The sequence below is a fragment of the Corvus brachyrhynchos genome, unplaced genomic scaffold (genome assembly GCF_000691975.1).
Source record: "Corvus brachyrhynchos isolate BGI_N302 unplaced genomic scaffold, ASM69197v1 scaffold136, whole genome shotgun sequence".
NCBI classification, from domain to species: domain Eukaryota; kingdom Metazoa; phylum Chordata; class Aves; order Passeriformes; family Corvidae; genus Corvus; species Corvus brachyrhynchos.
In genome coordinates, this window is record NW_008239080.1 from 5884859 (window position 1) to 5903220 (window position 18362).

General features: G+C 37.7%; 1 protein-coding gene across 11 annotated transcripts in view; it reads left to right on the forward strand.

The window, feature by feature from the left end:
* Positions 1-18362, forward strand: part of DST (dystonin) — a 207282-nt gene that overhangs the window by 116627 nt on the left and 72293 nt on the right. For all 11 annotated transcript variants that reach the window (XM_017739217.1, XM_017739218.1, XM_017739225.1 and 8 more), the window contains 10 exons: positions 55-372; positions 549-715; positions 1259-1415; positions 1674-1800; positions 4327-4389; positions 5196-5431; positions 7102-7231; positions 8816-9015; positions 10413-10908; positions 11866-13340. In XM_017739217.1, the coding sequence (XP_017594706.1) occupies positions 55-372; positions 549-715; positions 1259-1415; positions 1674-1800; positions 4327-4389; positions 5196-5431; positions 7102-7231; positions 8816-9015; positions 10413-10908; positions 11866-13340 (3369 nt within the window). The remainder of the gene's footprint in view (positions 1-54; positions 373-548; positions 716-1258; positions 1416-1673; positions 1801-4326; positions 4390-5195; positions 5432-7101; positions 7232-8815; positions 9016-10412; positions 10909-11865; positions 13341-18362) is intronic.

Consider the following 18362-nt stretch of genomic DNA (forward strand, 5'->3'; position numbering starts at 1 on the left):
TCACTTCTTAAAATGTAGTTGCAAGTAATACAAAGTAATTCGTGTGTGTTTCAGATGCTAGAACAAGATATTGCGGGTCGCCAAAGCAGTATAAACACTATGAATGAAAAAGTGAAGAAGTTCATGGAAACAGCAGATCCATCCACTGCATCCACACTGCAGGCTAAAATGAGTGAACTTTCAGGTCGGTTTTCTGAAGCAAGTAACAAGCATAGAGAGAAGCTTATGAAAATGGAGGAATTGAAGACTAAAGTGGAGTTATTTGAAGGTCTGTCAGAAAAACTTCAATCGTTTCTAGATGAGAAAAACCAGGCACTCAGTGAGACGGAGGCACCAAGAAAGGATGTTAGTGAAGTGTCTCAATACATGCAGGTACTGTAGCTTTCAATTTATATCTGTTGTGCATTCTTAGTCTAACTCATCTAAGTGACTGCATAAGAAACAAGGCATGTTTTTTCCCCACTTTGGTTGGTTAGCTAAAATCAAGAGTTTAATTTTGAACAAGTGGTTGTAAAGTCTAATATGAATAATGTCATCTTATTTTGCAGGAAGCTAGTGTAGAATTGGCACAACACAAGAAGGATCTGGAAGTTTTGAAGAAGCTTCTTGAAGAACTTTCATTCCATGCTCTTCCCGGAGATAAAGCACTGGTATTAGAAAAAGTAAATGCTTTGTCAAAGAAATTCAAAGAGGTAGAGGAGACGATAAAGGAAAAGTAAGTTGAATAATCATAGTGTTTCCATTTTGGCTAATAACACAGTGTGAATGTTGTGATTACTGCTATCCTTTTGCAGGCAATCTCAAGATATTGCAGTTAACCAGAGTAAGTGAGGGGTTTTTTATAGAAAGAAAAGATTCTATTTGAAAATGCCTCTGTAGTTAGTCTGTCTGGCTCAAGAGCTCTAAAAAGGGCCATAAAGACAAATAATTTTTCAAATTTTGTGACATTCACATGATTCTTGGTAATTTTAAGGAAACCCTACTTCTCCCTTTCTTTGATAGAACACAAATTGCTGCTTGTGCATATTGTTTTAGAGTACCATTTGGCATCAGGCTGCAAAGGAAAACTGGAGAAATTATAAGAGATTCCATAGAAGTTACCTTTACAGTAAAACTAGATTTTGCACGTTCTGCTTATATCCATAAAATTAGCTTTTTGACACTTTGAATTTAGGAATAGTAATACCAGGTTGATAATATTTGTTAGTTTAATTATTAGAAGGAATACTTTGTCATTCCTTTGTCTTTAATTGTTTAGAGAAGAGGATGTATCATCTTGTCAGAAAGAAATGGATACTTTTGAGCTCCTTGTAGAATCATTAAAGAAATGGATAAAAGAGACAACAGAACGAATTCCAGCAGCACAGCCCTCTCTGAATACAGAGGAGTTAAAGAAACCTTTGGAAGATACATTGGTAAGCCATTGCAAGAGAAGTGAAATCTGGCTGAAGGAAATAAGGCATCTATTACTAATATTGAAATACAGACCTAAGGTGTAAGCAGTCACAGTAATTGGGACTGGGGGGCTTGCAGTCTGCATTTACATTCCCATTTGCTTTGTGTGGTTTGCAGCAGATTCCCAAATAGCAAAGTTGTTCCTTTCTGTACTACACTAAATCTCTTAAGTCTGAAGTCAGTTTTGTAATGAACAAATGACTATCTTTCTTAACCAGAATTTAAAAGATGAATGGACATTAAAGGCACCTGAACTGCAGAAAATGAATAGCAGAGGAACTTTGCTGTGTAATCTAATCACTGCTGTGACTTCTCCTGCCAAACTGAGAGCAGTTGCCAAATCAGGTATGCTTTCGTATAATTAGGTAAGCCTAACATTTCAGGAATTTTAAAAACCTTTAAGACAAAAATTTAAATTATTTCACCCTTGGATTAGCATTCTGAATATTATGGCTTGTGAGAAAACATTTAGCCATGTCTCTTCTGACCATTGTTTGCTGTGATTCTCATTTAAACTGTCTAGCTGCTGTAGTAATTCAGCACACATTCTCATTGTTTTACTCTGCCAAAATAATGTAAAAGTGCACTGATGTAAATGATTTACATGTCCTAGAGCTGTTATGTAATTCCCAGATAGTACATAAAATGACAGTATCACAGTTGCCTTCACCTCATCCCAGAAAGCTTCTGATAATGAGAAATTGACTTATTCTGATCACTGTTCGGTGCTTCACATATCCATCAAGGCTTCTGCCAGCAGGAGAAATACAAGCCTTGTTTTGCAAACACTGATGTACCTGCACAGAGATACCCGTGTAATGGCCAGAAGGCTATTCTGTGACGCCAAGCAAACACAGAAAGGTTTGCGGAGTCGTGGAGTTTTTGTTAGAAGGGTAATGAGGAGATGGTTTATATAAAAAGTGAGCCTAGATAAACCTACTCATCCTAATAAGATATCGTAATTAGTATTAGTCAGTGTTTTAGTTGAAACAACGGCACAGAAGGGAATCAGCTTTGTATCCCAGCATGATTTTCCTGGGCCAAAATGTGTTTTCTGTCTGGACATTCAGCTAAATTCTATTTTACTGGTAATCATAATTTAAAGATAGCAAGTCTATTTCCATGATTTTTTTTTTACTCTAGTGTTAAATATTAGTTTGTTTTAAAGAAACCAGTAATTCTGCCAAGTATCATTCCAGGCATAGTTCAAGGATGTTGGGCGTTTCAATGGCCATAAGCACATTTTCAGTCAATTCTTGAACTGACTAGATCTGGAAATAAATTCAAGTGTGTTGGCCTTCACTGGTCATCTGCAAATATCTGGGAGGCTGGGGACTGACACAGGATATCTCTTGGGCAAAAGTAGAACACTTTCTTTCTTGTATCTCTTTGTAATAGCTGCCTCTGGTTTTGGTGGTTTTTTTTTTTGTTTGTTTGTTTTGGGTTTTTTTGTTTTGTTTTGTTTTTTTTAACTTTAAATAAAAATCTTTAAAGAACATTTTGGAATCTTCTATTTGGGCTCATTCCCCTGCCTCTTTTTCTACTCCTATGCATCCAGATAAAAAAAATAGTTAAATAGCTATCACATAAGAGCAGCTATAATCCTCCAGACCAGAACATTTGCCCTCCTTGACAAGAGCTGTACTGTGTATCACTTTATCACTGTTATAAATACCAGAGTCCAGCTAATAGAGCGTGAAGATCTACAAGACCCTGGCTGGAGCCTGTGACGTCTCTTATCTGGTTTGTTTTCTCTTGCCATCCTCCAGCTGCCACTAATGTGGTCCTCACTGTCCAGCTGGTACCAGGGGGTGGATGCATAGCCTTTTCCAAGGCAACCATTAATCTTCCTCTGTTAATTGCTCATCTGGGAATACATATGTGCAGGAGAGCGGGAAGTGAGTCTCCTTGCAGTTCTCTGCAGTGTGATCATGTGGCCCTGCTCTTTGGTCTGACTCCATTTTACAAAGCCCATTAGCTCTGGTTTCAGAGGCTCTGATATTATGTTTAATTAGTAGGGCTGCCTCAGTGAGTGGCTGCCTCTGAGTGACAGTAAGGACTTCAGGCATAACAATAAGAGTGCCACGTTGCAATTCCTATCATGGAGCACCTGTTTGAGTCTTGGTTATAACAAGATAGGGATCAATCCAGTTGGTATTGAGAGCTGTCTGTGCAGAGTTACAGTGCTGATAAACCATAGAATCATTTTAAGTTATAAAAGACCCTTAAGATCATTAGGTCCAAACATTAACCAGCACTGCCAAGTTCAGCACTAAACTGTGTCCCCAAGCAGCATGTATACATGTTTTTTAAATACCTCCAGGAATGGTATCTCAACCACTTCCCTGGTGGGTAAAGGTACCAAGTAAGCAGTGCCTTTGGTTATGGTGTCTGCAATGACCACTCTGGGCCTCTTTGCTGTTTAATGTTTAGTGCTCTCCTCAGTTGCAGCATTTGCCAGCTAGTCCTCTCCCAGGCTATACCCATCATGGGTGGGTAAAACTGTGCTCTCAGTAGCAGGGTCCTTTTGGGGAGAGGAAGGAAGTGATGTTAGCAATGTGGTTGTGAATAGGCCTCATAGCTAGGGCATCAACCTTTGGCCCTCGTCAGTTATTTAATACAGCACTGTGAGCAGTAGGACTGCTTATACATCCTATATATGTGCACACTTCTAAGTGCATTCATCTACACATCCAGCTGCTTGGCCTATGTGATACCACTTATGGTACTGGCTGGCTGGAGCTTCATTCTGGATGTTGTAATGACAGCTATGGATCATGCTGTTTTGAAGAGGAAATGCAGTGCTGGGATTTTGGTGGGAAAAGGCCCAGATAAGCAAGAGGCTTCATCTCTTTTGATCTCTTTTGACAGGTGGTACAATATTAAATGGTGAAGGAGGAGCTCCAGGAACTCAGGATTTCTTGAAAAATAAAGGTCAGTAAAAATTTCAGCATGTGATAAAGAAATGTTGCTTGTCAATTGCTGTTAAATATGGAAGTATTTTTTAGATGTTGTACATAAATCTGCTTGTGGCAGTCATTATTAGACTGAAATTTCACATCACCATCACGTAAGACAACTACATTGACTAGGGCATGACATTATAAGTACTTATTACAATACCTCCCAATCTCATCTGAGATTTCTGAATCTGAATTCCGATTCAGAAATCTGATTTCTGAATCAATATATACTTTTATAACTGTATACAGGGATGGCTATTTTCCTGTAATATGTGACTTTTGAGAAATACCTTTCTATGGGGTTTGAAACTTTGACACCCCTCAGCATTCACGACATGCATATATACAAATATATGTATACAAAACACCCTTTTTATATACATTTGTGTCACTGTGACCAACTCTTTTGTAGAAACAAAGGAACTTTTATATAAGGACTTTATAGTAGCTGAAATGTAGCCCAGTATATGAAAGTTTTGGTCATGGAACTGTTACTTAAAATATTGAAACAGCAATGGGTAGAAAGATTGAAATGTGTTTGTGCACTTGTATGTATTGAAATAATGATTTCTGTGAAATAAGAAGCTCTTGATAATAGGAACTTAACTCATTCAGAGGTAGTGTTGCCACATTTAGAGGGGATTGGAAATAACTCTAACATATTCAGTGACTTCTTATTTGGGGAGCTATTAGCTGGTGTAACTCTGATTAGAATCCATGCAGTATTGTTTCAAGGGCTTGTAACTTCTAACAGTCTTTGTGCACCTCTCTTTGCAGAACTGACAACTGTTCAACAAGCTATGTCTAATGTAAATCACAGCTATGAAGATTTGGGAGTTTTATTGAATGAAAAGATTTCAGAACTAGAAAGTATGCTTTCAAAAATGCAAAATATTCAGGAAGAATCAGCCTCAATGATGCACTGGTTGCAAAAAATGGACAAAACTGCATCAGATTGGGAAGCTGCTCCAACAGATAGTGAAGCAGTTAAAGCCCAAGTTGAGCAACATAAGGTACTTCGTGCCTTCAAAGAAATACTTTTTCTTGTATTTATTAGGCAGATGCTATGAAATAACTGATATCTCAGCCTAGATTAATATTGCAGAGAGTATTTAAATGATCCTACTAAGCATATTAGTCAGGCTTAGAGCAAATCTGGCAAACTGTGTCAGTGGAATAAAGGAGCACTGTGTCAGGGAGAATGAGTTTTGCAGGTCAGAAAATAATAATTTCGTTGGACAGTTTGAAAAGGTGAGGCTATACTGATTATGCAATAAACTTCTTTGATCTTAGTGGTTTAGAGGTATATAATAGATTACTTGTAGTATCTGAAGGGCTGTATGTGTCCAAAAGCTGTTTCTGCAGCTGCTGGTTCACTGACGCTTCACAGACCTCCCGGTCTCTGCAGCTGCAGCAGCTTATGTCTCTTCCAAGGCAGTGTTTCTCTTCAGCAGCCCTGTCATGCTTGTTAAGTTATATAGCTGCACAACAGTCTCCTTTCCCCTTTATAATTGATATGAGAAAACCACTGAATCAGCAGTAAGCTTCTGTCCTGTTTCAGCATTGGACACATATGCTTCCCTAGCAATGAAGGACAATATTTACACATGTAAGGTTCATCTATAAAGGGAAATGTAATGGATAGGGAAAATTCTTTTCTTGCTTGTGATTGTCTATAAACAAAGACAGAATTTGATTTAACTGAGTGTCTTTTATATTTGACTGGTCACCCTTAAAAATTAACCTGACCAGCTACCAACTTCCTCAGTTGGATAACATTCAATCCTAAAATTCAGCCTAAGTGTGAAAGAAAACCAGCTCTTTATTTCTTAACAGAGAATGTACAAAGCAAACATGATCATCTAACCTGCAGTGTAGTAATAGAAAAGTATTCACAAATAGTTGGAAAACTGAGTGAGTGCTCAGGCAAGAGTCATCTGATGCTTTGGAACTTTTACTAGAAGTTCTAAATCAGGTAGAGTTTGTTCAGTGTTTATTTTTGTGGGGTTTGGATAATTAAAAAGCAGCTCTGTGAGGCAAGCTTCATTACTTAAGAACATTCTTATAAGAGCCCTTTGCCAGGCATGTAAGATATGTTCACTTCTGTCTGCAAGAACAGCATTAATTAGGATTTTCTGGGGTATCTCAGTCTTCTGTTAGGTCTGTATTTAAAACCCTGATTCTCTTTAAACTATGGGTTTAGGGGATCTACATGAAATAATCTGTAATAGCAGATTATTTATTTTTATTTTTATTATTCATTTACTTCTACTGAGGTAAATGAGGCCACACCATACTCCTCTGTCAGTGCTAGCTAGGTTATTTCTGCTGTGAACTGTACTTTGCATTAGTCAGTTTGTCTTCTGTACACAAATAGGTTCCAAGTATATGTGAATATGATGGGACCTAGTAAATCTTATTTATTTGAATAGTTCTGTCACTTGTTCAAATTAAGCAATAATTATTAATATAGTTTATATCTCTCAGGTTCTCGCTTCCAAAAAAAATTGATTAACAAATTATGTCACTACAACATGTTTTGAGATTCGTAGCAGGAAAGTAGTATATACAGGCTAAATATTTATTTTTTATCTTCATGTTTGGCACCTCAGTATTATGGACTGCAAACTTTACCATTCTTCTTTATTCTCTTACTTATTTATTTTATCACCTAAATTTTCAGCTTTTTGAAACTGAATTAAAGCAAAGTGCAAATAAAGTGCAGGAACTAAAGGACAAAGTTACAGAGCTGTTGGAAAAGAACCCTGACTCTCCTGAGGCGCCTAAGTGGAGACAAACATTGGATAAAATAGGTACTTCTATAAAGCTGTATTATAGCTCAGACTGATTGGGAAGTTGTTTTATTATGAGTTTTTTAATTTATTAGCAATAACTAGTATTTTTAATACCTTGTTTCCTCTTATATCTTAAATTCTGTGGAAATAACTCCCTTTGCAAGAGTGCAGATCTGAAGTAATTCCAGTGATGTCCATGGCCTTTGAATTTGTATTAGTGCAGAGGCTTGACTCTGTTTGAGAGGCTTTATCGTATTCAAATGGTGTGCAGCTAAAACTTGACTGTCCAGTTACTGCTCCAGATATATATTTTGTTCTTACAAGATATAACAAATTAAGCTGATTCTAATTTCATGTAAAGAATGGTTTGAGTTGTTTCTAGTGCTCTTCTGCGTGATTTTTTTCCCCATGTACTAGTGGCTTTTGGCACTCTGTGGGTTGCTAGTTTTTTGCTGTTTTCTAAAATTGATTGTATAAATTTTGCCAAAAAGAAAAAGAAAAAAGGCTAATGAAAAAAAAGAAAATGACCATGTTTAATCAATAGATTTTGAGACATTGAAGTGCCTAATTGTCATGAGCTTTAAAAAAATTTTTACGTTACTCATATTTTAAATAAATTATAGGTCAATAGCATTGTATGTCAGTCTTGTTTCATAGTGATAGGCATTTCCATCGCTCCACCAAGAGTAATTTTGAATCTGAGAGTTTTTCCAGTCTGTCCTTCTTGTAAGTGAAACTCTGAAAAGTTTAAGTAGCAGGTAAGGTGTCCAACAGACCTTTAGTAGTGTTGAGAGGGGATACATACAAAATTAGCAGAGGACTGTAAAGCAGCAAAAAGCACTGTAAAAAATCGGGATGAAAATCAGGAACAGGGAGAGTTAGCAAAATACCAGAGCTGACTGAGCAAGCACTGACAGTATCACAGAGGGGAAGGGGGAGGTTACAAGATTAGGACTCAAAGGCTGCTCTGGAAGCCACTTGCCCTAGTGGAAAAGACCACAGACTGGCATAGATGTGAATCTAAGCTTACCCAGTGCTTTTGAAATACTTATGTGCAGAAGTATTCTCATTGCCCATCATTAGGTATGTGGTTCAGATGTTTTAGATGAATGGTTTTAGATGAATGATACAGACATTTGAAAGAGTTAGGCTTTTTCAGAGGGCTGTTCAGAGTTGAAGCCTGATTTCAGGCTTCTGAACACCCTTGAAAATATATGGGGCTTTTTTACTGAATAAGCAGGAAGATTTATCTATCTAAATGAGGCACCTGAGTTATAACTGAGTACAACTCTTTGCCTTCTATGTCATTTGAGACCAAGGCCTAAATTTGGGGGTATTTCATTTAGTAATATTCTAATCCAATTTTATTAGATGTTGTATATTCATCACTCTAAAAATTCCACACGTGGCTGACTGTCATCCAAGTGTATGTGGGTCTGACTTTTAAAAGATGTTATTTGCAAAGTCACTGCAATAAGGCATCTGGAGTTAATCAGCAAGAAGCCTTATGAGAGAGCTCTGTTTGTGTTTCATATATAGTCTGCTGTCTCACAATCCATCTGCTAGAACATGCATGCAATATGCTAACATTATCATTGTTAGATTCCAAATGGAAAGAGCTCAATCAAGTTACGTCTGAGAGACAACAAAAACTGGAGGAGTCTTCAAATTACCTGACCCAGTTCCAGACAGCAGAAGCTCAGCTAAAGCACTGGCTTGTGGAAAAGGAGCTAATGGTCAGTGTGCTGGGACCATTATCAATTGATCCTAATATGCTGAATACACAAAAGCAACAGGTTCAGGTGAGTAGTGCCAACACACATTATTGATTTAAGTTTCTTCTGCCTTTTTGCTATTAGCAAAGTACTATTTTGCATCTAGAGTAGAGCATGGTTAGTATAAGCCATTAGATTTATTTATCTTTGGGTATCAGCTTACGTAGTACTTAACTACAATAATTACAAGAAAAAATTATCATAAGAGTGAAAAGAGATCAGAACAGGTAAAGAAAAATGTGGAGGAGACATTGATCCTCTGATATATCTTTTTGTTTGTGGTTTCTCTGTAGTGGAATGTAATGTCCCTTTGATTTTTATTAATGTGACATTTTACTGTCATTCCTCATATACAGTCTGTAGTTAGAACTCTCTTTTTGAGATTTTATTCCCTTGACTGTGCCAGTAGCTAACAAAAATATGAAGGCAAGTGAAATGCATTACTGTGGATGGATATGGGGCCAAGGGTGTCAAAGACAGAAGAAAAAGTATAATGAAAAAATGGAGTAATTTATTGACAGCAACACAGCAAACTTCAGACAAAAGAAACAAATGTGGAATCAGATGAGGTTGCGGAAGGTAGAAAATTTAATTTCAAACATTTCTATTGCTGCCAGTTATTCTAAACTGATGGGAAATTATTTGGTTTTGAAAAAAGAGTTATTAAAGCTTTAATATCAGTATTGTTTAAAATGAAGTGTTTAAAACATGAACTGTGTTCCAATACTATGTGAAATACTATGACTCAATATTGGTTTGTAAGTGCTTCAGAAGTCTAGACAGATGGCGTAAAACTATCATATATCACTTAACAGTCCTTAAAAATTCAACCTAATTGACTTAAAAAGTTTGGAATGTTCTCTAAAGTAAAACCATTATATTTGTCTCTTCTTTTGCAAGCACTGAGACTTAACTGTCAAAAAAACCCCTGAGAACCAGTGATATAAACTTTAAAGGTCTTACACTTCACATTCAGTCATTTTGTGAATTAGCCAAATAGTCTCTGTTCTATAATAATACATTGCAATATTATGTCAGAATACACCTTTTTTGAAGTTCTATCTTAAGACAAATATCAAAACTGTCTAGGAAAGAAGACATTGCTGGAAACTGAACAGCACTTATTTTGCTTGGTGTCGTTACTTAATTACTGTAGTGTTAACAGAATTAATTGTTAACTTGTATCTCCTGGTTGAATTTCCATTAGATGATGTGTAAATTTACCTAATTTTTTCCTCTTTCTTTGATGTAAATACTTGGAAACAACACAGTTTATGAAGAAGGCACATTTATTTCACTGGCTTTTAAACTTGGATACACTCAATAAGAGAGCTTAGCTACAACAAATTCTACATGATTTTGTGTCAGAAGCACTTCTTTTTTTCCTGAAGTAAATTCTTTTTAAAATTACCTTTTTTTCCTAGATTCTGCTCAAAGAGTTTGACACCAGAAAGCCACAATATGAGCAGTTGACTATGGCTGGGGAAGGGATTCTGGAGAGACCTGGTGAACATCCACCCTCACATGAAATTGTAAAAGAGCAACTGGCAGCTGTGGCACAAAAGTGGGACAGTCTAACCAGCCAACTGAAGAAGAGATGTGAACGAATTGACCTAGCCATTGTGAAAAGCATAGAGTATCAAAGTTTACTCAGAAGTCTGTCTGATAAGCTAAGTGCCTTGGATAGTAAACTAAGCAGCAGCCTGGCTGTGAGTACACAACCTGATGCTGTGAAACAACAGCTGGAAATTGCTAAAGAAATGAAGGAGGAAATAGAACAGGAAATGAAGAATATAAATGCAGCACAAGCTCTTTGTGAAGAGCTGTCAACACTGGTTGGGGAAGAGTATTTGAAAGCAGAACTTACAAGACAGTTAGATGGCATCTTAAAATCATTTAAGGATATTGAGCAAAAATCAGGTCAGTATTTATTTAAAGAAAACAGTAACTAAGGCATAAAATAAGGCAAAACTTTGTGATAGAGGTGTTAAGTGAGCTGAGCCTGGTGCCAGCTCTCTATCCAGTCCAACTCCCAAGCAGCTGTACATTAGAATTTAGAAGAATCCCCATACCTTGAAAAGGTAAGAACAATGCTTGGGATCGCTAGTGGATACTTTGAGAGAGAATTTGGAGTAAAATAGAAAGGCTGCTTTTGTCATGTCTTCTTCAGGTACATATTCACTGAATTAGAATACCAATAGAGGATGCTGTTCACTGATCTAACCAACTTCATAGGGGCAGAGTAGAAGCCAAAATGATAATTTCTAGGTAAACACCAGTTAATGGCTTAGTGAAACACAATGGTAATTGTATAAAACTGCCTGTGACAGAAGGAGGCTGGTAGTCTGCAGCCTTTCCTCACCTTGTGAACAGCAGAACTGAGCAAGTAATACAATGCAAGTGATATTGTACTTTGTTCTCCCTAGCAGCCTCTGTTTTAGGTTTTTAATTTCCTCTGGTCACAAGGAACTTCAAAGAATCTCCCTAGGAACATGTATTGCCTGTAGGCCATGATTTAGACTCTACAAGGTTATACCACTTAACATTCCCTGTGCTTACACTTCATAGTACCATGGAGCACAATTGTGTGTTTTTTACTGCCAGAATCTGCCCAAATGGGATCCATGTCTGACACAGACTGGATAAGCTCACCTCATTTGATTCATGTCCTACTACCTTCAGTGCTCTGCTGTATTTCAGGAATGAGTCTGCCCCTTGCAAGAAACTTGGTTGTCTTCCAGTCAAACACCACATACCAAGGACTGGCTTTCTTTAAATTAATGATCATGCATAATAGAATCAATATTCGTTATTATTTTTTCACTGAATACTAGCAAGTTCTGATAACGAACCTGTGTGCTGCCTTCTCCTTTGTAGATAACCATGTTCAGCAGCTTCAGTCAGCATATGCTACTTCTCATCAGTTCCAGCAAATGTCTAAGGACTTTCAGGCCTGGATAAGCAAAAAGAAAGAAGAGCTGAACCAGGCTCGTCCTGTGTCAGCCAAACTTGATGTCTTGCAATCACTAATTGAAGAACAGAAAGATTTTACTAAGACAATGAGCAGTCAGATTAGTTCATATGAAAGAATTGTTGCAGAAGGAGAAAGTATTTTACAGAAGACTCAAGGAGCTGACAAAACAGAATTACAATCCCAAATTGCCATACTCAAAAATAACTGGGAAGAAATGAATAAACAGGTAAAAGAAAGGGAAGATAAATTAGCAGATTGTCTGGAGAAAGCCCTCAAATACAAGCAGCATGTAGAAAATCTGCAGCCATGGATAGAGAAGTGCCAAAGTAACCTGTATGAATTAAAAGTTGGCATAAACCCTGTTGAAATAGAGGATTCTATTGTTCAGGTGAGGGCATGGCAGAAGGACCTGGATAAACACCATGGGATGGTGGAACTATTAAATAATTCTGCTGAAAGTTTGCTCAGTGCAAGTCAAACAGATAAAGAAATTGTTGAAGAAGAAACTAAGAAGCTGAATCAGAATGTGAAAGTGGTTACAGAAGAGTTACATAAGAAGAGAGACTGTTTGGAAAATATGGCACAAAGACTGAAAGAGTTTCAGGATTCATCCAGGGAAACTGAAAGACAGCTTAGAAGTGCCAAAGAGCATCTGGAAGCTCATGACTCACTTGGACCGCAGTCATTCAGTAACAAACACCTGACAATGATGCAGGCCCAGCAGAAAGCTTTGCAAGCTTTAAAGCCTCATGTCGATTTAGCAAAAAAGCTTGCCCAAGACCTGGTGGTAGAAGCTTCTGATTCAGCAGGTGTTTCTGACCTTTTGCTCCAAGCTGAATCTTTGGAGCAAGAATACACTGCAGTGAAGCAGCAAGTTGAAGATAGGTGCTCCTTCCTAGAGACCAAACTTCAGGGAATTGGCCATTTCCAAAACAGCATCCGAGAGATGTTCTCTCAGTTTGCAGAGTTTGATGATGAGCTTGATAGCATGGCTCCAGTGGGGAGAGATGTCAATGTACTGCAATCACAGAGAGAGGACATAAAACATTTCATGAAAAAGTTGGAGGATCTTATAATGAATAATGAAAATGCTAATAAAAATTGTAAAATTATGCTAGCCACAGAAGCTGAAGCTTCTCCTGATCTTGTTGGTATAAAGAGAGACTTGGAAGCTCTGAATAAACAGTGCAACAAGCTACTAGACAGAGCAAAAGCCAGGGAAGATCAAGTGGATGGTACTATTTGCCGTGTTGAGGAGTTTTACAGTAAGCTAAAAGAATTTTCCACTCTGCTTGGGAGAGCTGAAGAACATGAAGAGTCACAAGGTCCTGTTGGAATGGAAACAGAGGCTATTAATCAGCAGCTGAATACATTCAAGGTAGGAAGATTGCTTTCTTACTATTATAAAATATTTTACCACAATGCCATTTTATTGTATGTCATAGTGAAAGGGACTGGTTAAGTGCAGATCTTAGAGGAGTCTTGTTTCACAGCAGACTGTTCTGTCTGTATTCTTTTTATCTGTTTTAAATGCTCTAGAGAATATTTCCTTTGCTACAGCTTGGCAGACATTGGGAATTTTGCATCTCATCTCCTGGTTCCTGCGCCCCAATTCCCTCTTCACCTCTCTTCACTCTCTTGATTCTGTAATCCATCTGCCTTTCCGTTTTTGAGAAACTGCATATTGTCTCCATTTGATGTCCATGTATTGCACAAGTTCCGTCTTCACAGTGGTGTGAATTTTAGATTCCAGTGTTCACATACCAGCCCACATTCACTTTGCTCATCTGAGTAGTTTATTTTTTTTTTTTCACCTTGATGTAGGCTTCAGCATACTTAGGTTTAAGATGTTACCTTTTGCCATTTTCTGATACACTGGCCAGTTTTACCTCACCGAATTCCACCCTTACCTAGAAACATCCTAATAAAAAGAAAACAGGCAAAATAATCCCCCTATTATATTTGGAGTTCTCTGTAGCAATAGTTATCCAAAATGCACTCCAGAGCTTCTGTGTGTAGCTTTTTTTAATATGCCAGCTAGCAATCCATGTGCAGCTCCAAAAAATGCATTTCAGTGATAGTGAGTGTTAATTGAGCTTTGCTGCTGAAATAAGTACAGGTATCTGCTTGGTTTAGGTTACAATAAATGAATTTCCAGTGCTCACCAGAAAGATTTATAGATGTAAGTAGTGTTTGAAAAAGATCATAAATCTCCTAATGGCTATATAGTAGCACTTAATATTCTGCACTGCTTTGGTTTCATTCCAGTATAATACTGCTTCAAATGTTTGTATGACTTGTGCATTGGTTGACACTTAATGATAAAGCCAAACCTTCATAGCAAGATTTGATAAGCCATACTGTTAAAAACTTGATGACCTCAGAAAAGAGTCATTACATGGCTGGCCCAACAGAGGGTGCATTTTGCTTGTTTAAGCCATTTTAGAAAGGAAAATTAAACCAGAAAGCTTTCATCTGGGAATTTCAAATGGAAGTTACTGTGAGCTTTGATGCTCTTTGAGAATGCATAAATAGAGACAAAAATCTTGAACAAATAGTTACATTATGAGGATATTCCATTAGACTGGGAGGATTAAATTTGTATGCCAGTCTATGCTAACAAGTCGATCTCAATTTAAAAGAGAAACAAATGGCTTTTCTTTGTATATGATTAGTAAAACACTTTGGATATTGGAAAATAGCAACAGCTCCTGCTGTGAATGCTCTTGCTTACACTGGCCACAGTACAGGACTTCAGTTGTAGCCAGTTTGGGATTTCTGATGTCACCACATTTCTTACATTTTCAAACATTAGGTGCAGCTTCAGGTCTTACTTAATACATATTTTATACAAAGAATTGTATATATATAAATATGTATTTTATTATAAAGAAAAATGCTTCTGGAGTGTTAGAATCTGATGAGCAGATGCTAGGAGAATCCAGTTCCCTGTGTGTTGTCTTAGTGTTGTAGTTAATCAGGGCATTGGACACAACACAGCAGTTGAGCAGTTTGGGAGTGACAGACCTGCGCAGACCTGTGGGGTTAGAGTGTCCCTGAAACACAAGAGCTTATGTGGTAAGAAGGGCCAAAAAACCCTGGAGAGACTTGAATGAGAACAGTGATAGCAGCATGTTTATATCTAGAAGTCTACTCTGGGATTGTATTTATATTAGATATTTATAAGCTTAGAAATGTGTTTTGCTTGAAGCAACTATTTTAGTCCATGCTTTTGCTTATGATTAAAACCACAATGCCATTAAACAGGAGGTGAAGAATGATGAAAAAGTGAAGGGGCTGTTTAAATAAGTGAAAAGTAAGTGCAGAAATAAAACAGCAGAGTGAGGAGCCTTTGAAGAAAGGAAATGGGGAGACCAGAATGGGAAATTTTACTAAGTGATAGTGTAGTTAGTGAAGGGATACTGATAGCAGCAGGATAGGGATCGACTCTCCTAATATTTGGTGTCAGTGCTACTGGGGCATATCAAAATTACAGTAAGTAATCTATCTGTTTATACTCTTTGCCCTTCCAGAGAGCAGTTCTACCTGAGGCAGCAAACTGTAGGGAGACTGGCTCCCACAGATCCTGCTCCACTTGTGGTGTGTTTGTGTTTGCTCACCTGTTTGTGCACGTACACAAACATGACCTGAAAATGTAGCTGTGGCCACAAAACCACTGTCCGGCTCCTTATGTCTTTAGCTCCTGTGGTCAACTATAGTCAACTTCAATTCCTCAAGAGTAAAGCAAAAGAGTTGTTCTTTAGTGCAGATGTATTAACATGAAATCTTCACTCTCTTCAGGGAAGGAGCTCATGTAATGGGCCAGAGGTGGTTTTTGTGGTTTAACCAATTTTTATGTACAAAGAGCTAGAGCTGTGTGCATCTTCTTGGCATGACATTAAAACACATAATGTTTTTTTAAAAATAAACTGGCTTTGAGTTGTATTATATATAGATATTTAAAAAACATATGCATACTTATTTTATTTATACTTCTTCTTTGTGATGTACTTATTCCAGTCAGTACATAGTGTTAAATTGAAAGTAGTTGCCGTCACTGTTAAACTATATTTATTTACAATGCAGTTACAAAATTTGCTTTCAGTAAATGAAAATCTTCAGAGCAGTTCATTTCAAAGTAGAGCCATGACTCTTACTTCACTTCAGGAAGAGTATAATCAAATGAAGAATTTATGTCAATGAATATAAAACACACAGAGAAAATTACTAATTAATTTGGCTTTGTAAGACAGTTTTTACCCCAAAGACTGTATGCAATGTGTAGATTAGTCCTGAAAGGAAATTCCAGTAAATTAGGTTTGTTAAGGTGTGGTGAATCTGCCACCATTCTTCAAAAGCAAAACAAAAACGAATTGTGCAAATGGACTGAACTGAACACTCTGGGTTTGAGTAAGCTGCAGTGCTAGAATGTTTGCAGTTGGAGAAGCATTTGCAGCTAGTTTCTCTCTGAAATAGAGAAAGAACCCAAAGTTTAATTATTTTACTTTCTGAAACTTTTTCCATAAAAATTTCTTTTTACTGTCATTAAAAGTCATTCTTCTTAGTAAAACCAACATGGCGCTTTTACAGCTTTCATGAGTATGTGGTTCATTTGATTTCTGCTTTTATTTTTGGAATAAAAGTAGATATAGTTGTTAGAGGTTGCCTTCTAATTGGACTTTATGGGAATTTTTAGGTAGCCTGAGTATTCCTGCCAATGAGCTTGAACTAAGATTTTAATTGGCTTATGTTATAGAACCACAGAACTGTTTAGGTTGGAAAAGACCTTTAAGAACATCAAGTCCAATGTTAACACTGCCAGGTCCACCGTTAACCATGTCCCTAAATGCCACATCTACGTGTCTTGTTAGTTGTGTAGAGGGTGTCTGTCCTCTGATTTTTTCTTTGAAGGCAAATAATGTTGAAAGCATAATCAGAAGTTTCTCTTGAAGTTTCTTTTTGAGCTAAGTGTTGCATATCCCATGCGCTGTTTACTAACCCTAGAATAAGATACTAAAATCTTCCATGGGATTTACTACAGTTAAGGTCTGTATTGAAAAGCAAAGGTAATATAAGCAACTATTAAAATTTTTTTAAGAGTTGCATTTTGAAAGTGACTTATCCATCATACAAAGGTCTTCAGCAGAAACAGTGAAAAATGGTAAATTATTTTTTAACTGTTAAAATAATTTTGCTGTTGAGCAAATACAGACCAATTTCAGTTATACACTTCCCCAAAAAAATCATGCAGCACTTTGTGGATTCAGCAAGGATCTATCTGGTTTTGGTTGTTGTGGGTGAAAATAACCATGGATGATAGGACCGTTTATCAAAAGCATCTAAGATTCTTCTTGCATCTTTACCATTAGAGTGTATTCTCTGCTAGAGAATCCAGAGGTGATTATTTGTTTGGCATTATTGTAATGTTATATGGCTGCTCACCAGAGAGGAGGAAGAGAATTTGTCTTGCATGACCTTAGTGTTTTGGTATGTAGCTGACTGTTTATCAAGTAAATCAATAAACATGAGGTGTGGTATATTTGTATTTCTTGCATACAGTATATCCTGCTTTCTGCTTAATGTGGAAAGCTCAAGCTGATTGTAGTGAATGCACCGGGTTAAGTTTTAGCACTAAGTGCCATATGCTGTCCTTAAACTGAGGTTTGAATTGCCGCTATAACTGATGGCTGCTGTGACACAAGCAGCTCAGGTCATTAGGGCAATGGCTTCTACTGGAGTGGAGCTGCTTGGTCATGGCAGCTCCTCCTGTGCTGTTGGCAAGTTACCTGTGAGTCTCCCAACCCTTCACCTCCGTGAATATGATCTAGAAGTGTATGTGCAAAGTGTTGAACTGTATTTAAAAGACGTAAATGTCCCAAACTGGAATCTTTGTCCTGATAGGCTGGTTTTGAGCTGCAATAAATCCCCCTGAAAAAAAAAAAAAAAAAGTATTTCAGATATAGTTGGGTTTTCCCCATATTTTAATGTTTCTTTCGGTGGGAGCTGGATTCTTCGGAAGTGGCTGCCGTGTCAGCCAGCGCCGCCCTAAGCTCTTGCCTCACAGCCCAGTGACCAGACTGAAAATAGTCGAAACTGTACTGAACGTCTCACTTTGCATGTCAGGTGGAGCAATGTGTGACTATTCCAACACCTAATCTAAACACTAGGCGAGTTTGGGGGATTTATTTTTTAAAATAATACACAGGTTAAGTTTCGGTGTAACTTTGGGAAGGAAGCGTCCATTGAAATGACGGCTTTGTCAGCCAGGGCGGTGGGGTGCGGGGGCGGTGAAAGGGCTGCTGCCTTCCCCGAGTTTCTCCCGGGAAGGCAGCCGGCCGGAGCGGTGTCGGCCGCTCCCCCAGCTCTCAGGAGCGGGCTGGGGCGGGGGGGGTGTGCACCG